This window comes from Aphidius gifuensis, linkage group LG6 (assembly GCF_014905175.1).
Source record: "Aphidius gifuensis isolate YNYX2018 linkage group LG6, ASM1490517v1, whole genome shotgun sequence".
Classification (NCBI taxonomy): Eukaryota; Metazoa; Arthropoda; class Insecta; order Hymenoptera; family Braconidae; genus Aphidius; species Aphidius gifuensis.
Window position 1 is genome coordinate 16,122,672 of NC_057793.1, and position 21,581 is coordinate 16,144,252.

A 21,581-nucleotide genomic window follows, 5' to 3' on the forward strand; every position below is an offset into this window, starting at 1 on the left:
GAAAGGGGTAGCTCTAATCGGGAAAATGCTTTAAGATTGAATTGAAGTTTAACTATCGTAGAAAATTATGCATTTTTTATTTTTCTTTTATTTTTATATTTCAAAAAGTTATTCGCGATTTTCGGGAGAAAAAATTTTTTTTTTTATTCTAGTTTGCGGCGTTCATTAATTATAGGGAGAAGGGGGTGGCTCTAATCGCGAAAATGCCCTAAGATCGAATTGACGTTTATCTATCGTAGAAAATTATGCATTTTTTATTTTTTTTTTATTTTTATATTTCAAACTAGAATAAAAAAAAAATTTTTTTCTTCCGAAAATCGCGAATAACTTTTTGAAATATAAAAATAAAAAAAAAATAAAAAATGCATAATTTTCTACGATAGATAAACTTCAATTCGATCTTAGGGCATTTTCGCGATTAGAGCCACCCCTTTCCCCCTATAATTAATGAATGCCGCAAACTAGAATAAAAAAAAAAAATTTTTCTTTCGAAAATCGCAGATAACTTTATGAAATATAAAATTAAAAAAAAATAAAAAATGCGTAATTTTCTACGATAGATAAACTTCAATTCGATCTTAGGGCATTTTCGCGATTAGAGCCACCCCCTTCTCCCTATAATTAATGAACGCCGCAAACTAGAATAAAAAAAAAAATTTTTTCAACTAAGAATCGAACCCAGACCATCTTGGTGATAAGCGAGAAGTATTGATGCACATGCCATTTTTGGTGCAATAAAAATGTACATAAGAATACTCTTTTTTCAATTTCAATTACTTGTCAGTTTTAACCGTACTTTTCCATCGATTCTTATATATTTATATGTTGGAAAATAAATTCTGATTACTCTTATAAAGATTTGTATGAAAATCGATGGAAAAGTACGGTCAAAACTGAAAAGTAATTGAAATTGAAAAAGTATTATTCTTATGTACATTTTTATTGCAGATTTCCAAAAGATATGTGGCATCGTGGTAAAGCACTTGCTTATCACCAAGATAGTCTGGGTTCGAATCTTGGTTGAAAAGTTTTTTTCTAAAATTATTTTCTGAAATTTTGAAAAATTCTTTTATAAAAATTTGACAAAAAAAAAAGGGCGGGGGAAGGGAAGCCAAAATATTTGAAATAAACAGAAATTTTTACAAAAAATTTATAGAATATTTACAAATTTTTTATATATTATCTATATAATATTTATAAAAAAAAATTGAAATGTTTATAAAAATTTTATAAATATTTTACATAATTTTTTAAATTTTTTTGCCCATATTTTACAAAGTGATTTTATAAAATGACTTTTATATAATTTTTGCAAAATTTTTATAAAATATTTCCGTGGGGGCAGTTTTTTTATATTAAAAGTTTAAATAAATTGATACCAGTCGGTTGAATGTATTAACTTTTAAAAGAAATACATCAGGAATTAGATCTGGAATCATCTTAACTAATTGTCTAGTTGTAATCTAACTAGTTGTACTAATACATGCATAGAGAATTGACAAAAGATAAATGAACATTACAGAGGCGAAAAATTAAGAAAAAACTGTTCAAGGGAAGACAATGACAGCTAATAATTTTGTAAAAATTATGACGTTGACTATCAAGGTAGATCATTTTTTTTTTAATTCAATTCAAATTTATAAACTGAAAAAGGTTACATGTTACCTTTATTACGTAGGCGTAAGCTTACTGGGGTGCTATTCTTGGTCCCGTATTGCGGGAGTTATTGCGGGTCCCGCAATAACGATTCGCCGACAAGAAATGTTTGTCGCAATAGAAAAATATGAAGGCGCTTGCACTCAGAGAAGGATAAGTTAACAGTTAACATACCAATATGTTTACATTAAACATACAAAAGTTTAATGTTAAGATATATATATTAACAATAAACATAGATATCTTAACTGTTAACATACGTATGTTTATAGTTAACATACGTATCTTTACGCGGCCAAATATTTTGATGCGCCAGTCTACTTCTTGTCATCTTTTTTTTTTTGACATTATATTGTGATACTATTCTAATTGTAATATAATATAATATGTACTCGTGTTGTCATAAATTTATTTAAATTTAGTTTTTTTGTAAATTCATTCTTAATTTTACATTAAATTTTCATGTTTACATACGTAAATGTCTTCAACTATCAGCCTAACCTTCAAATTGTGTCAATTACAGATATCTTAATAGTTAACATACGCATATTAACTATTAAGATACGTATGTTTAATGTTAATAAATATATCTTTGATGTAAACTTATCAGCCACCACCCATTTTAACATGGCATATGTTAACATTAAACAGGATAAGTTAACTGTTAACATATCCTTCTCTGTGTGTGTTGTTGCTTTCATGTAAAGCTGCCATAGTCGTATGCAAATGCAAAAATAAAGTAGAATTTACATGAAAGCAACAACATGCGCCTTCATATTTTTCTATTGCGACAAACATTTCTTGTCGGCGAATCGTTATTGCGGGACCCGCAATAACTCCCGCAATACGGGACCAAGAATAGCACCCCTGGTATTATTTTTGTACGACCAAATGAAAAAATGATCATATTTTCTAGATTAAAGTAGATAGAAAGCTCGTACTAGGACCGAATTAAACCTTATAAAAAATACTATAACAAAGGATATGATAGAAGTTCGCGCAATTTTTTATTAATTTATTATTAACAAAAGAAGATTGTTGATGAATTTTTAAGACGAATTATTAAGAAAACTAAAAACAAATCATAGATGAGATTTTTTGCCAGAATATTTGAAATTAAAAAATCTATTTAATTGAGAGAAAACAATTTTTTACAATTGTTAGAAATTTGTTAATTAACGAAAAAACTAATTGAACGTTTTTTTAGATTTCGTATAACTTTTGAAAAATTGAACTTAGAAACTTTTATTTAGTCTCAAATTGTTAGTTTTTCGAATACCGAGAGCCACACTATCTCGATAAAAATCGCTCCGAACCCAAATTAATGAGTTATTAACAATTGTTTATAACAATAAGTACTATGCACTATCTTATATGAGCTTTATAAAATTTTTCTCGGGTGATTTGTTCAAAAGTTATTCAATGCCTAAACAATTATTGTCAATTCGGTTTTTCATATTTGTTTAGAACGACTCCCGTTTATGCTGCAAACCTTCTTTACTTTGCTCGCTCGATCGGTAAAATCGGTATTTATGTTGTTACATAATTTGAAAAAAAATATAATATTGAGGCTTGACACTTTGAATTTTGTTGTTTAAGGGAGTACCTCTGCGATAATCGAAATAGAAAGTCTAGGAAAAAGCCTAGTGTTAATTGCAACAAAAAAATCTATATCGGAGCCCGAAATTTTTGCCTGATACTGTACAAATCCAAGCCAATCACGGCCAAGTTGTGTTCGGGAAAACGTTCGGATAAATGTGTACTTGTGTTTGTGTGAATGTATGATGTTCGTTATGACAGCTGTTTATTTAGTTGTAAATTGAAGTTATCAATATTGAAATATGCATTTATTTATTCATTTCATTTGTTAAAATAATCAATTTGCGACGCATCATTGCCACTCGGATACACTCAGCCTCACGTTCATGTCAAATATTAATAAATTTTGCAAACTTTAATTAACAATATCTCTGAATCGGTAAAGTACAAGCGTTAAATTTTTTTCTCAAAATTTTCAAAATTATATCAATTTTGACATATTAATTTTTTATCAAATTTGTAAGAACCGTTTTTTTGTTAGAACTAAAAATATAAAAAAATTAAAAAAAAATCCTATACCTGCAATGTTAAACCACAACAAAAGTTCACCTGTTTAAACTCAATTATCTCTAAAACTAGATTGTTCATAATCACAAAATTAAGATCTTTAGATGCAGGGGAATTTCAAAATTTATATATCCAAAAATTAGGAAGTTTGTAAGAAAACTAATCGATGGAGGTACTCCCTCAAAAAATAATAGAAAAACTATAAATTATTTTTCTTCTTTCACTATATTTTGATACTTATTTTTTCTTTTGTATTAAAACTTTTTATAAATTTGGCGTCTTTAAATTAAAAAAAAAAAAAAAAAAAAAAAAAGTATATATCGAATTTTTTTCCATAAATAAAGTGTTATTAATATAAAATTTAATAAATTGAATAAATATTTTATCTCAGAGCTGTAGGGACCACAAAGTCTTTCGCCGAAGTTTTGAACATTTTCAATTTTCAACCAGAAATGAATTCGTTACCAAAATTTTTTTTTATTAGTTATTTTCAAGAGCACTTGTCGCTTAAAATATATAGGCTTTTATAAACTTGGTAACGAGGATGTTTCATGGTGGAAACACTTCTTGACCAAAAGGTTCTCATGATACTCAGCAGTTTATTATTGCTGACTAAATTTTGCTTTTCTCAACGGATGTAAAATATAGTATGTTTCTTTGAACTTGCAAAAAAAAAGATTTTTGGTATTTGACGAAGTGATGATAAATTATTGTTAAATGGAATTTAAGTTATCGTATTACATCTGGTGAAGTTTGGCTGATGATGAGAATAGTGAATGCAGATCCGAGTACATCACAATATGTTTTCAAAAAAAACTCAATAAACTATCAATATGATATAAATTACTACATCTTTTTTTTCAAATACTGCTTGTCTTTAGTGTTTTATTTTTCAAATAAATAAAACATAGATTACCACATAATTTCTTTCGTCCAATCTTCAAAGCAAGTAGATGCATTAACACAACTAATAACAAGTACAGTACACTCTCTTTATAAGAAATTTTTTATAAACCAGTCTCGGCGAAATTCATAAAACTCGCACCCCCACCATGCTACTCACTTCCGAGAATAAAAATTTAGTTTCGTTCTCCATTTATAAGCCAGTCTTAGCAAAGCTTTTTTTGAACCTAAAAAATCAATAATTATGTACTTAAATGAACATTTTACTAGAAATTTTTTTATAAATATTATTATTATTATAATTATTAATAATTTTGTTACTCCCGTGAGTCGTCTTTAAAAAAATGAGATCCCCTTAGTTTCTTCTTCAATTTCATGTATTTTAATATTCTCTGAAACTTTACCGAAAAAGTAAACACGAAAACACATAGAAAAATCGCGTTAATGGTGGTCTAGCATGCATGGGGACATTTTTTAAAATTATTTTTTTACGGTAAAGTTTTAGAGAATATTAAAATACATCAATTAAAAGAAGAAACTAAGGGGATCTAATTTTTTTTAAAGACAATTCGCGAGAGGAACACGAAAAAACATAGAAAATTCGCGTTTATGGTGGTCTAGCATGCATGGGGACATTTTTAAAAATTATTTTTCCACAGTAAAGTTTTAGAGAATATTAAAATACATTAATTAAAAGAAGAAACTAAGGGGATCTAATTTTTTTTAGAGGATATACATTCAAAAGAAAAAAGTGCTCTTCAAATGTAATACTAATTGTTTATTTTTATTCGTTAATTATTATTATTTTAATCTAAACCCGCGTAAACAATGATATTTTAACATAAATTCAATACGAGGACTATTATATACACTAAGAATTCACACGCTACCTATATATATGTACTGCTGCTAGAGTTAGCTGAGTAGACTATAGGGCGCGAAACGGCCGGGCGCTAGTTTCAGCTCCATGTTTATTTATGTTTGATAAAAATGTTTTATGTTTGGCTCGACTTCCAAAGTTTTTCTTGATTTTTTTTTTTTGCTAATATTTAATTGTTTAACACGTAAATTATAAACTTTTTCAGATACACGTTTGTTTTTCCACATGAATATTTTATTTCCATCATTATTTTTTAATATTATTCGTTTGCTCCATGGCTGTTGTTGACATCTACTGATACACACATCTGCCACAGCAGCTATATCATACACTATCATACACTAACACAAACACACTCTCAGTACAACCAACTGTTTTTTTTTTTGCGGTGTTCCACGATTCACACATTTTTTTAAACTATTGAATAAATGTTTGAAAAAATAAAAAGTTGATCAATTATATTTGAGGGATTAATAATATTAGGTTATTATACAATAATTATTTCAAAAAACTATTGTTTCATCAAAAAAAAAAAAAAAAAAAAAAATTCATCTTTTTGAGGTTGGCAATGGCTCTCGGGCCAATGTATTAAACATAGGCTTTATCCCCTCTCCTATACCCCAAAATTTGGCCGAGGTAATCCCTTAAGGCAGTATGTAAATCCCAAGGTAGGATAATTCTTTGGGTTCAAAGAGGCACCCTTGTAACTATAGCTTAAAAAAATAATAAGTGCCCTCTAATGTCTAAAATTTGTATACTTTACTGACGCGTCTTTAGAAGTATGAGTGAGGGCGCCTCGTATTTACACACACTAATACTACTTCAGCAGATTTTCAATGCTTTGCCTGGTACTTTTTGACTGTTTTTGACCCTAAATTTTCGTCTTAAATAATTAATAATTTTTAAAATTCGTAGTAGAAATCGATGATTTTCCTTTAATTATTTTTGTTATTAAAAGAAGTATAAGCTGTAGTAAAATAAAGGTTTTCTGTGAGAGCGTTTTTTCAATAGAAGTGAAAACGTGCCGATGCTTCCTATGCTTGTGTGTTAAAGTGTTAAATTGTTGTGAACTTTGACCCTAATTATCTCGGTCAAATCGTGGTAGAAAATTACAAAAAAAACTTGATAAAATAAATCTTTATTTCATTTAAAAAATAAGCCTTCTTTGATCAAAATCTGTGAGAGGGAATTTTTTTTCAATATTTTGACATACTGCCTTAAGTTGTATGCGTGGAATGGATATACACTAGCAAGCAAAAATTTCCATTCGGCACGCGAAAAGCGACAAAATTTTACTGTTCGAAAGTTAATTACCTTCTAAAATCCGGACGAGAAAAAATTGAAATTTTCATAGTGTATTTGTGTTTTTGAGCACTACATTTTGATAGAAAATGTATAAATTTTTGGTAAAAAAGGAACTTGTGAAAAATAAAAGTTTGAAATTTCCCTTACCCTAGCGGAAGAGTCATTAATGAAATGGGCGCTTACTCAATAGCAGATTAATAGCAAGTCAATAGCAAAAAGAATTATGGATTACAAAAGCTTTGAATTATACGAAACATATTAAATTGATCTACATAAATTAAGGAAAAAATTAATAATGTTTCTATCACATTATTATAGCGCGATTTGATGTCATTTCTCAATAATCATAGCGAAGAATGATGTCAAATTTTTTTAGGTTATGTCCGAGCTGTCATTCGTTGTTTTCTGAGTTTTGGTAATTTATGGAAAGTTACCGCGAGAGTAAAATGACATAACAAATCGACTCAATAGCTAGTCAATAGCTAGTTAATAGCAAAAAAAAAAAAGTCCAAAATACGTTATTTATCATTTTTGTTGTTGATTGTTGTTGTTCAATTGTTTATTATATTGTTTTTGTTAAAGTTTTTAACAACAATACATAAAATTTAATTAAAAAAAAATTTTTTTTTTTGTATAAATTCGTCCAACATCTAGTCAATAGCAAGTCAACATCAGATCAATAGCAAATTCTTGGCAACTCAATAGCTAGTCAATAGCTAGTTAATAGCAAAATAAAAAACCAAAATACGTTATTTATTATTGTTATTGTTTATTGTTGTTGTTGAATTGTTTATTATATTGTTTTTTTTTTAAATTTTTAACAACAATACATAAAATTTGAAAAAAAAAAAAATTTTTTTTTGTATAAATTTGTCCAACATCTAGTCAATAGCAAGTCAACAGCAAGCCAATAGCAAATTCTTAGCAACTCGATAGCTAGTCAATAGCTAGTTAATAGGAAAAAAAAAATCCAAAATACGTTATTTATCATTGTTATTGTTTTTTAGAAAGAAATTTTTTATCTACATACTTAATCTTATTTATTTTCATTATTTTAGTTTTTTGTCGCGAACTCATATTGTTGTTTTCGCGAATTGTCATTTTAATAGTTTATTTTTCCAAGAAAATCGTATTTTCAATAAGAGAGAATGTTTTAAAATGTCAAATTTGATAATTAATATAAAACAAACAAGCTTTCAAACAATTACCAAAAAATTGCATAAAATGTATAAGTATACCATTAATTTATTTTGAAAATGTCAGATTATTCTCATATTTAGTGACTGGCCGAGATAGTTTCTTATTACGTGTACGATACATGTATAAAATCCTGAATTATCAGTATACTTACCGAACCCCTGGTTCTCCTCAATTTCTCCCAAATTAACCCATGCGGAGAAATAAGTTGAGAAAGGTGTGAAAGACCGTCGCCGATTGGGCAAAAAAATGGCGTCAGTAAAATATTTCGAAAAGCAAAATGTTGAGGTGCTTTTAATGTAAGATACATAGCGTATAAAACTAAAGATGCATGATACACTGGTATCATACTTACCCAACACTGGTCATTATTACAGGGTCAGTATTACAATCTTTGGAGATCTTCCAAGATCTTTAGCGATTCGTTGAGGTTCTCTGATCTATCAATATCACAGTATATATTTCAAGATCGCCCGTGAAGGAGAATACAACATGACCAACCAATGGCCCAAGCCCGGCAAAACGTTGCCAACGCTTGGCTGCCTTGGTTCATGCTTAACCCAGGCCTGGAAATTGACACCAATTTAAGCTTGGCTACCAATACTGGGCCAAGCATTGGCCGCAAAAACTTTTACAAATTTATTGATTTAATAAAAAAAAATACTTTATAATTGTTTGAACAATTTAATTTTTTTTATTTATATAATTAATGATTTATTTGACCGAAAAAATTACACTATAAATACTTGGCATAACCGAGACTTGAACAAGGTATTTTTCTAGTTGACAGTCCAAAGCCTTACTAACTTAACCACAGCAGCAACAATTGAAGATAAAGAATACATGTAATTTATTTTTACAAATTAAAATGTTTAAGGACCAGCAGTAGCTCAGGAAAAGATGTAGCTAAGAAATTATGTGGTAAGCTACATCGTTTTCTTAGTTACTGCTTGTCCTTAGCCATGTCATTGTTGCAAAAATAATAATCTGAAAGATCATAGGAAAAGATGTAGGTTAGGAAGTGATCGGGTTAGAAAATATAATACCTAAAATATAACCTTATTTGTTATTAATTTAGTTATAATTATTAGTTACGTCATTTTTTTTTGATAAAACTATTATAAATAAATAAAAAAATAACAATTTTATGTATTTTTTAACTCGTTTCAGCTTTGATCCGACGTTGAAACGAGGTTGAATCGGGTCAGACAATAAAATCTTTAAAAAATGATTTGATTCGTTATTAAATTAGTTACCCTGGTGGAACACACATTAGCAATTCAATAGCTATGATAGAATGATTTTGGCGCTTTTTCAAGAACGGATCAATAGCTATTACCGAGCAAATTAAAATTAATATTGAAGAAATTCTAATTATGGTATAAACTAATAAATAACATGATAAAATAGTGAAATAATTTATAAACAGTTTAAATACATTACTTTTACGTAAATTATCTGTTATTATTAATAATTTATATAATTTAAAAACCGTGTTAGACCGAACTGTCACACAAACACAAATTACAAGACCACCGATAGTGGTTATTTATGAAAACTTACCACTAAAATCAAAAGGAAATCAATAGCAAACCAAGAGTCAATCAAGAACAAATAAATATCATGAAAATTAATTAATAAACCTATTTTTATATTATATTTTTTTTTTAAAATGGTATAAAAATAAAAATGATTTTTCCCGCCATCACACGAGCCTCGTAATACAGCCTTGTTTCAAGCTGGTGCCCATTGTTTCACCAAGCCCGACACGAGACTTGACTTATGCATATATTTGGCTCAAAAAAAAAAAATTATAGTAATTAGATATATAAATTTTATATAAATTTCAAATAAAAATTATCAGTCTTTGACTATTGTGTGAGGCATTTGCAAGGACTGTGTGTTCAGTTTCAATAGAATTTATTTATATAAAAAATTTTGACGATCACTTTCATCAATACCCTGATGGTCGACATGATAGTGCATTGGACTTCCACGTGAGAGGCCCCGGATCGATCCCGCGTCGCGTCCCTAGTTTTTCGTTTAATTATATATTATCGTTTAATAGAATTTTCTGAAATAAAAAATAACAATGTCGAAATTATTAAATTAACAATAATAATAGATTAACTATAATAATTTATTTATATTTTTTTAAAAATTGTTTTTGGAAGCTTGAGTCAAGCTCGAGGCACAAGGCTGGAATACGAGTCTTGACACGAGGCTGGGACACGAGCCTTGGCACAAGGCTTGTCATCAAGCTTGTAACATAGGCACATTTCCAATCACTTAACAACCTTGGCACAAGCTTGTAGCACAAGCTAGACACAAGCATGTGAGCTTTGTGCACAAGCTTGTGCCAGGCCTGGCACAATCGTTTACTCCTACCTGGGTTATTGTGAAACTATTATAAATAAATAAAAAAATAACGATTTCGGAGGTGCATTCCTTTAATAAAATTTTTTTTTCGCTCGGCGATTTCGCCCTGTAATATCGACTAAAATTTTATAGGAAAGAGAGCTGTTTCTTGTTGTGGCAGTACTGGCACATGACATTATTCTTTTTTTGGTTTCAATTATTGGAAGAATAACCTGAATGACAGTTTAATGTTTATATCAAACTGAAATAAATAGAAAATAGACTTGTTGCACTTGCTTGTTATTGTCACATAAGTCGTACTAGACTGTACTTGACATTAGTAAAGTCTGGGATATTACATAGAGAATTTTATCACTTTTGTCGTTGTTTCTGTTTTTAGCTTTTTGTCGGTATTATAGGGCGAAATTGCAGAGCGAAAAAAAATTTTTTATTAAAGGAATGCACCCCGGGTATTTTGCACATTTTTTTTTTCTTTAACTCGTTTTAGCCTCGGGTCAACCTTGATTCGACGTCCAATAGCGTAACATTTTGACATAGAATCGAGCTCAGCTTTCGACGTCGATCCGTCCTTCAGCCTCGATGTTCGAGACTAATTTTTACCTGGGAGCTCTCCTCCGCAAAATTCTAAAATCCACGTTAGACATGCTTCGTGACTGTAAAATTTGATACCCAGGTAGGAGTAAACGATTGTGCCAGGCCTGGTACAAGCTTGTGCACAAGGCTCACATGCTTGTGTCTAGATTGTGCTACAAGCTTGTGCCAAGGTTGTTAAGTGATTGGAAATGTGCCTATGTTACAAGCTTGATGACAAGCCTTGTGCCAAGGCTCGTGTCCCAGCCTCGTGTCAAGACTCGTATTCCAGCCTTGTGCCAAGGCTTGTGCCTCGGGCTTGACTCAAGCTTCCAAAAAAAATTTAAAAAAAAATATAAATAAATTATTATGGTTAATCTATTATTATTGTTAATTGAATAATTCCGACATTGTTATTTTTTAATTCAGACAATTCTATTAAACGATAATAATTAAACGAAAAACTAGGGACGCGACGCGGGATCGATCCGGGGCCTCTCACGTGGAAGTCCAATGCACTATCATGTCGACCATCGGGGTATTGATGAAAGTGATCGTCAAAATTTTTTATATAAATAAATTCTATTGAGACTAAACACACAGTCCTCGCGAATGCCTCACACAATAGTCAAAGCCTAATAATTTTTATTTGAAATTTATATTAAATTTATATATATCTAATTACTATAATTTTTTTTTTTTTAGTTAAATATATGCTTAAGTCAAGTCTCGTGTCGGGCTTGATGAAACAATGGGCACCAGCTTGATACAAGGCTGTATTACGAGGCTCGTGTGAGGGCGGGAAAAATCAAGGGGACAGTCTTGTGTCGAGCCTGGATTAACAAGGCTTGTCTAGTGACTGGAAAAACAGGCTTGACACAACCTTGAAATAACTTGTGATGAAGCACGGAACTACGAAACAATTGGTACAAGCCTGCAACAAGTTTAACAAAATGTAAACCGGCTGATGCAAGGTTAACAGGCGGAATTACCGATTGACATTTGGTACAATTCTGACTAGCTCTTGTGCAATGACTGTAAATACAGGCTTGATACGAGCTTGGAATTTTAACCTTGTGTAAGGCTTGCGATTGTCACAGGCTTGCGCAAGCGTCTGTGACTGTAAATACAAGCTTGACTGCAATTTTTAACCTTGTGTGAGGCATGGAAATAACAATCGACACAGGCTTGGTACAAGCCTAGATTAACAAGTCTTGTGCAATGACTGGAAAAATTCTCTGTGCCAAGCTAGGCACATTCTAGTCCACCAAGGCTATGAAACACAAGCTTGTAACAAGCCTGGCACGGCCGTTCACCCTTGTGGGTTCCTACCTGGGTATCGAATATTTTATAACTTCGAATTCCCCAATGTTTTTGATGAATTTGAAGCGGCCTTTAATGACTGCTGAATACATTCTTGATTTTGTTCTTAACGAAATTCACAATCTATTAATATTTTTTTTATTTTTAACAATTTCAGTATTTTTGGCGTAGAAGAAATTTAATTGCCAAACCATTGCTTAAGGAGACTGGAATAGGTTCTCTGCTTATGGAAAATCCTTTTTATGGAGTTCGTAAGCCGCCAGATCAAATGTAATAAGTATTTCGAGATTTTTCTTATCTTGACGTAGTTTTGAATCTAATTCATAATTTGCATGCTATATGTGTTTTGTTTCTTTCTCTAGACGTTCCAACTTACATAATGTATCAGATATTTTTATTATGGGTGGTTGTTTGATAATGGAATCAATTGTAATGCTCAATTGGTGCGAAAAACAAGGCTTTGGACCTCTTGGTTTAACTGGGCTATCAATGGGTGGTCATGTAAGTTTGAAATTCTTTGAACTAATAGTTAAATGAAAATACGTGTTTTTGTAATAGATGGCTTCTTTAGCTGCAACAAGTTGGCCAAAACCAATTCCGTTAGTTCCTTGTTTGTCTTGGTCTACTGCTTCACCTGTTTTTACTCAAGGAGTTATGTCTGAATCGATTGATTGGTCGCTTTTGCAGTCACAGTATTTCTCGGATACAATGTATCACAATGATCTTTCTAAAATGGTGAACATTGATGATCAAGATGTAAGCTTTCCATCACAGTTTCTTTTCTTTCTGGAATTTCGGAAAAAAAACTCGATGTCTAGTGTCATATTTACCTTATAAATTTTTTTATTTTAGGACGGTTTCTTAACTGAAAGTCATTTTGCTCAACATTTCCCAGTCGGCATCAGCCGAATACACGATTTGAAGAATCGAAATGAAACCTTTATGGAAAATAAAGAAATATACCAGAATAATTTTGATATAACAGAACAGTTAGCAGCTGAAGAAGAAGCTGCCCGAATGTTTCCATTAAATCTACTTGCTAGTCAGTTTAAATCTGATAAACTCAAACGTATGAAAGGTATTTATCTCGATATGTTATATGTATGTTATATGTATTCCTCGAATTTCAAATAACATACACACAGAGAAGGATATGTTAACAGTTAACATATCCTGTTTAATATTAACATATTCCATGTTAAAATGGGTGGTGGCTGATAAGTTTACATCAAAGATATATTTATTAACATTAAACATACGTATCTTAATAGTTAATATGCGTATGTTAACTATTAAGATATCTGTAATTGACACAATTTGAAGGTTAGGCTGATAGTTGAAGACATTTACGTATGTAAATATGAAAATTGAATGTAAAATTAAGAATGAATTTACAAAAAAACTAAATTTAAATAAATTTATGACAACACGAGTACATATTATATTATATTACAACTAGAATAGTATCACAATATAATGTGAAAAAAAAAAGATTACAAGAAGTAGACTGGCGCATCAAAATATTTGGCCGCGTAAAGATACGTATGTTAACTATAAACGTACGTATGTTAACAGTTAAGATATCTATGTTTATTGTTAATATATATATCTTAACATTAAACTTTTGTATGTTTAATGTAAACATATTGGTATGTTAACTGTTAACTTATCCTTCTCTGAGTATACTCAATTTTTTTTTATAATTCTTCGATAGTATTTAAGGGTTGCGAGCAACAGTTGCATAAAATAATGTTTACTTTATTAATTTCAAATTTTTTTACTGGTAGACTTTCTTTTTATTGGCTTTTTTTCCCAATGAAATAATTATCAAGTCTGAGAAAAATAAAAGTGGGGAAACGAGAATAACCACCGTGCCTATATATAAGCGGCATAGAGCAAAACCTTCACCCTCCAAAATCTTCACGCATTTATTAATTATAAGATAAAAAAATTCAGTAAGATGGAAAAATTCTTTTCTGTATTGATCCCATAAATCGATATCAACCTTTTTAAGGAAAAAAAAATCGAAATTTTTAGATGTATACTTTTTTTTACACAATAACATCAAGTTAAGGAGTTTGCGTTAATTGCTGAAATTTCTTCAAAACTCCAGAGCAATCTTACAACTTTAGAAAAATTAAAGTTTAGGTATTCAAAGTCCAGATCAATATTGACAACATAATAAAATAAAATTCAGCAAAGTAATAGTAGATGGTGTGAAAAAACCTTTATTTACATTAGTATTCAATATCGCATCGATGGTGCGCGCGCCATATATTGTCGGGTTAATATGGTTAATATATAATAATGATGCTTTAAACTATGTTTCTACTTGCAAGTATTTTCATTTATTTATTTATTTTATTTATTTATTTTTAATATCCCAGCGGCAAAAGGCCATTATTGGGATTAGGATAAAATTGCAGTAAGCAATTTAATTCATAGTACATAATAATATTATAATTATCAAAATATCAGATATAAATGTTATTTACAATAATTATATTATGGTATGGATCACATTATTCAACTTATAATGATAATTAAGTCAAATTATTATTACAAAAGTATACTAATTAGATAATATCAGAATAATAGTTCCATAGTATATGAAAAGAAACCAGTCTTTGCATTAATAATATAATATATTAGCTACTAGTTAACATGCCTTTTCAACTTTAAAAAAAAAAAAAGTTAAAAATAGGAGGGGGTGAACCTAGCCTGCATAAGTCCTAGAAAAATTTTTTATGATACTTATTAAAAGCGTCTAATTTGTAATATTTTGTACCGTAATTGTTTTAATTTTTATCTCAAAAATAAAAGGTGGAGAAAGGGTTAAAAATCTACTTTTTTTGAGATGACTTAGGGGGGGGGGGGCGGAATTATTATAAACGCAGAATAATTTGTACTAATTTTTACCACCAAGCCCGAAATTTGTACCTGAAAAATAACAACAAAAAAAAAATTATTTACTCCAAAATTTTAATTAACAATTGCATATCTGCTTTAATAATCAACATGTTTCGAGCACCAAACTTGAAATTCGTACCTTAAAAAAAAACAACAAAAAAAAAATATTTACTCCAAAATATTTCTATACTGCTTCCAAAAATGAATATTTTTAAATAATTTTTTTTTTATTTTAAATTTAATGGTACAAATTAAAGCACAACTTACTCTGATGAAATATGTTGATTATTGAAGCAGATATGCAATTGTTAGTTTACATTTTGGAGTAAGTAATTTTTTTTTTGTTGTTATTTTTAAGGTACGAATTTCGGGCTTGGTGGTACAAATTAGTACAAATTATTCTGCGTTTGTAGTAATTTTATTCCCCCTAAGTCATCTAAAAAAAAGTAGACTTTTAACCCTTTCTCCAGCCTTCAATTTTAACATAAAAATTAAAACAATTACGGTACAAATTAGTACAAATTAAGACACTTTTAATGAGTATTCTAGAAAATTTTTCTAGAGCTTATGCATGATCGGTTCACGCACCTAAAAAATAGACGAAGAAACAAAATAATAAGTTTATTTTATTTAGTTTATTTAAAAAAAAAAAATCGAATGTTCGACCCCACAGCAACCGTTGCCAACTACAATATTTAAAAAGTTAACAAAAAAAAAAAATTGAAAAAAGACAGACGAAGAAACAAAATAATAAATTTATTTTATTAATTAAAATAAAGAGCGAGAGAGAAAGAATATCAAGCTAGGGACCCGAGAGACAATCAATCACAGAACGAAGAACCGGCATTACAGTCCTTCTTTTTATAATAGGATCAGATGTGCCACAAAGCTAGTATAAGAAAGTGGTATTTACATATGATTATGTTATATTAAATTGATTATCGTTAGAAGCTTTAAACTTAAATCTGAAGGGAAAACTGTTTTACATACCGAGACATTTGCACTTACTATTATACTAATTTTAACATTGATTTATTATTTGATTTATAATGACAGTAAGGCAAATGAGGAGAAACGTAGAACATAAGAAAAAGAGAAAATAGAAAAACAATTTTAACCCTATTAAATTATAATCTGATGCAAAGTAATATGATAATTAAATAATACAACAAATAACCCTTTGCCATTACGTTGTAATAAGATGATTGACATCATTTCAAATTAATATGATGTAGCCAGAGAAGCTTGTACTTAGCTTGTAACAATGATAACCAAATATATCAGTTACATAACAAAAAATGATGAAATTCGTTCAACAGAGTTAATACATACTTGTATTTCGATCTTAATAATAATATAACAATTATAGCAATAATGATTGATGATATCACGCTGTTGGGTGAGTGTTGTTCACAACCCTGAAGACACCGTTGATAAATCTGATTTTCGGATTTATAAGTCCATCTTGTGCAAACTTTGATGTCAGCTGACGTCTTTAAGCCAGTTGTACAGGTGTAAAGTCCTGAGAGATAGCCGCAAGGGCCATCCAACCTGTCAGTGATTTTAATTTTTTCAATTCCTATTATTATTATTATTATTATTATTATTATTATTATTATTATTATTATTATTTTAGGTACAAATTCCGGGCTTGGTGGTACAAATTAGTACAAATTATTCTGCGTCTGTAACAATTTTTTTTTCCCCTGAGTCATCTAGTTACAAAATCAGTTTTTAACCCTTTCTCTACCCTTTAATTTTAAGGTACAAATAAAAACAATAGCGGTAAAAAATAGTACAAATTAAGACGCTTCTAATGAGTATTCTAGATCATTTTTTTAGGACTTATGCAGCCCAGGTTCACGCACCTGTACAACTCTTCTACATATTTTAATTTAACCGTGAATTATGATGAAATAATATCGATATTAATTATAAATAAGAAATAACAAATCTTCTTGCATATAAATAAATCGAAAATTAAAACATAAGGTGAATGTCTCTGTTGTGGACACTGTACCTATTGTTCGTCATTTCTCTTTTTTTCCATGTAAAAAAATAAATAACTAATTCTCTACTCAACAAATTGTTTTTGCAATACTCGTTATCGATAATTTAATTAATTCTTCAACACTCAGAGTCAAAATCAATAACATTTTATCATTATAAACATTTTAATTATTTGTATAAAAATTAGTGCTCGCTTCCGAGCATAATTTTGTGGAATTTTGTGGCAATCCTTAGTGTCATAGGTAGAGTGAGTACAACGTTATTGAGTTGAATGTTTTAATATGCAAGTGGAAAAAAATTATTTAATTAGTTTTATATCATAAATAAAAGTATGCTTTATTCATTTGAATAATTCATTTTTTTTTTAAATATATGTATATTAATATTTATTAATGAATAGTTCAATAACTGGGATACAAATTCAGCCTTGTCGAGATGTCAATAATTATGTGTTCAACCTAAAATATTTAGTTGTTTCCTGATAGTTATATATATATATGTATATACTTATAACATCAAAATTAAAATTAATTTTTATATACAAAAGCGACTTATTTTTTCCTTTTTTATTAAACAAAAGATGTGAAATAATAAATATATGAATAAAAAAATTGGGCAGTTTTCTTACGATAGTTTGTAAATTTGATTTTGTAATTTTCAAAAAAGTGCCTAATTTTTTTAGTCATATCAGGGTCTCGCCTCAATTTTCGAAAGAAAAAAATATATAGAACGAACGCGAACTCTCTTACTCTCTTAATTTGTAGGCTAACTATTGGCCGAAAAAAAAAAATAAAAATAGTTTTGATATATATATCGATGGCCCTCTTTTTAATGAGCCTACTTTCGATTTTTTCCAATAACTAATAAAAAAAGATATCAAATTCCGTAAAAGCCAAGAACAAAATCTTATTAAAAAAAGATCTGGTAACGTTTGTTAGGGCGTGTGGCCCGCGTTACCGTTGAAAATAAAAAATTATCAATACTCCGGCTAGGGACGTGTTAAATTTTATCTGTTAAATGATTCTCAAAAGTAACAATACAATAATAGTACATTTTTTTTTATTTTTCTCAAAATCAATTTTTCTTTTTTTTTTCGTTCAAGTTAAGGCAAACTATAACTTTTGTTAGAATCAACAGAATGACTTCAAATTAGGCTCAAAAAACGTGCTTTTCAAAACTCTATCGCCCCTCGAAGGGTTTATCCTGATTCCAATGGTCAATTTTTTTCTATTTTTGAAAAAAAAGTTACAAAAATATTTCAAAAATTCTATTTTTTACTGTTTTATAAAAACTATATATTTTTTTAGAAAAAGTTTCGAGTAAAAGTTGTAGGATTTTACCACACATGCTTTTTAAGTCTTATACAAAGTATTTATGATGATTTTGTCGAAAGTTAGAGCGTTTTTCAGAAATTACTCGAAAACTAGGAAAGCAATAACTTTTGATAAAATTGAAGTAGAGACTTCGTATTAGGCTCAAACAACGCGTCTTCTGAAACTCCATCGCCCCTCATGAGAAAGAGTATTATGTGTTCAGTCACTTTTAAAAAAACTAAATTGAAAAAAAAAAAAAAAAATCGATTTTTTCAAATTTTTTATGAAAAATGTGATTCATAGATCAAAATTTTCTCGAAGAGGCGATAGATTTTTCGAGTACGCATGTTTTAAGCCTCATATGAAGTCTCTAACACCATTTCATCACGAGTTATTGTTTGCCTAAAAAATGAAAACGGCACAAGATATCACTCAAAATGGAGTAGTCGCAGAGGTTTCATATTAGGCTTAAAATAATCGTTTTTCAAAATTCTATAACCTTTTTAAATAAATTTTTCCCGTAAAAATAGTATTTTTCGTGAAAAAAAAATGGCCGAATAGATAATGTTTTTTTTTATTAGGGGCGATAGAATTTCAAAAGCCGCTTCTTCTAAGCCAAATCCAAAGACTTTACGACAATAAGTTTGAAATTTATAAACGTTTTTTTTGTTTTGGGGGATAAATCCAATACTGCGGCTGAGCCTTTCGGCTCCTAGCCTCCGTTAAATAAATTTCTCTGCTGAATGTCCTCTTTATCCCCACTCTCGAGACGTTTCATGTCGTTATACATACGGATATGCATGTATGCATAGTTATCGATTATTTTCTTGTGAGTGTGTAAGCCGTACAATGTTATTTTTTTTTTTTTTAATTCTTCTTTAGCTAAGTATATATTGTAACGAGATTTGGCAGATCTCGCGCTCCCAAAAATAATTAGAGGTCTGGTCTGAGGGGTTTTATCGACTAAGACGCTAATTAAGACCACCGGTTTATGAGTGGCCTCGGTAGTGACATCTATTTTCGCCTGAATGTCAGTGTTGACTTGGTAGACATCCGCCACGAGCGGATAATCCGGATTCCTACCCTGGCTACGACAGATTCATATCCCCTACTACGACACTCCCACCGGAGAGTCGCATCGAGGAGTGCGTACAGATGGTCGTATGGAGTGGGTCGAACAGGAGTGGGGATAGAGAGTCCATAAAACTGGTGATCGCTGGCATCTCACTGCCAGTCAGGGGGGTAGCTTTTTCTGGGCTTATTTTTTTCCCTAACTGAAGATTTTTCCCATGCGCAGAGACCGATTTTTGCGTTTGGGTGAAAGGAGGGGAGAATGTGGATAATATGACAATAATATCTTCAATATCGACCCGAACTATGCTACCGACTGATTTTTATTATAATTTGAAATGTGATTAATATTTTTTATTTTTATTTATTTATTTAATATCGTATGATAAATAGAAATCTATGGGAAAAATGTCTATGGAAAAGATGTAGCCATATGTTAATTTATACGAAATTAATTTTGCCAAAGGAATTAACATGTAGGCAACCTCTTTTCCTTAGCTAATACTTTTCCCATAGCTTTTTATTAATTTAAAAAAATAAATGGTCATAGGAAAAAAGGTAGCTAAGGAAAGGATGTTGTCACATATTAATTTATACGAAATAAATTTTGCCAAAGAAATTAACATGTAGGGCAACCTCTTTTCCTTAGCTACTGCTTTTTCTTAGACATTTGTATTTTTAAAAAATAAATTTACATGTATTTTTTCTATAATATAAATAAAAAATGTCCAAGGAAAAGATGTAGCTAAGGAATTAATGTGACTAAGGAATTATTTCCTTGAAACATAATTTTTTGGCAACATTAATTTCTTAGCTACATCTTTTCCTTAGCTACTGCTTTTTCTTGGACATTTGTATTTTTAAAAAATAAATTTACATGTATTTTATTTATAAAATAAATTAAAATTGTCCAAGGAAAAGCAGTAGCTAAGGAAAAGATGTAGCTAAGGAATTAATGTGACTAAGGAATTATTTCCTTGAAACATAATTTTTTGGCAACATTAATTCCTTAGCTACATTTTTTCCTTAGCTACTGCTTTTTCTTGGACATTTGTATTTTTAAAAAATAAATTTACATGTATTTCATTTATAAAATAAATAAAAAATGTCCAAGGAAAAGCAGTAGCTAAGGAAAAGATGTAGCTAAGGAATTATTTCCTTGAAACATAATAAGCAGGTTGCCCTACATGTTAATTTCTTTGGCAAAATTAATTTCGTATAAATTAACATGTGACAACATCCTTTCCTTAGCTACCTTTTTTCCTATGACCATTTATTTTTTTAAATATATAAAAAGCTATGGGAAAAGTATTAGCTAAGGAAAAGAGGTCGCCTACATGTTAATTTCTTTGGCAAAATTAATTTCGTATAAATTAACATGTGACAACATCCTTTCTTTAGCTACCTTTTTCCCTATGACCATTTATTTTTCTAAATTAATAAAAAGCTATCGGAAAAGTATTAGCTAAGGAAAAGAGGTCGCCTACATGTTTATTTCTTCGGCAAAATTTATTCGTTGAATAAATCAATTTCAAATATGGAAAGAACGCCTTATTTTCCCTGTGCACATTAATTCCTCGGCCACCTTAGCATAATTTTGCAACAGTATTTTAATGTATTAATTAAATTAATTGTATGGTTTCATTATATATTTAAATTTACCATCCATTCGAGGAAAACTGCAATTTAACTGGTAAGGAAGAAACGAGATAGATAACGTAGGAATTAAAAAGGTTTTTATCATGTGACTACAAAATGGCGTTCCGTTACTAGACTTTTTCTGGGGAATCGACTCATTTAGGGTGACAAACTACAGCCCATAAAAATACATATAGTGCTATCCCCCTGCTGCCAGTCGTCGGCCGGCTCTCTGAGTGGTTGGCTTCCGATGAAGCTAGCTGACTCCTTGGTGGAGTTGGCTGGTGACTTGGTGATGTCGACATGCTCTTATGAAGGAG

At 29.9% G+C, this 21,581-nt stretch overlaps 1 protein-coding gene across 5 annotated transcripts in view; it reads left to right on the plus strand.

Moving 5' to 3' along the window:
- LOC122859590 (protein ABHD18) overlaps positions 1–21,581 on the plus strand; it is a 170,169-nt gene that overhangs the window by 36,216 nt on the left and 112,372 nt on the right. For all 5 annotated transcript variants that reach the window (XM_044163272.1, XM_044163273.1, XM_044163274.1 and 2 more), the window contains exons 4-7: positions 12,477–12,589; positions 12,682–12,820; positions 12,878–13,075; positions 13,172–13,397. In XM_044163272.1, coding sequence (XP_044019207.1) covers positions 12,477–12,589; positions 12,682–12,820; positions 12,878–13,075; positions 13,172–13,397 — 676 coding nt within the window. The remainder of the gene's footprint in view (positions 1–12,476; positions 12,590–12,681; positions 12,821–12,877; positions 13,076–13,171; positions 13,398–21,581) is intronic.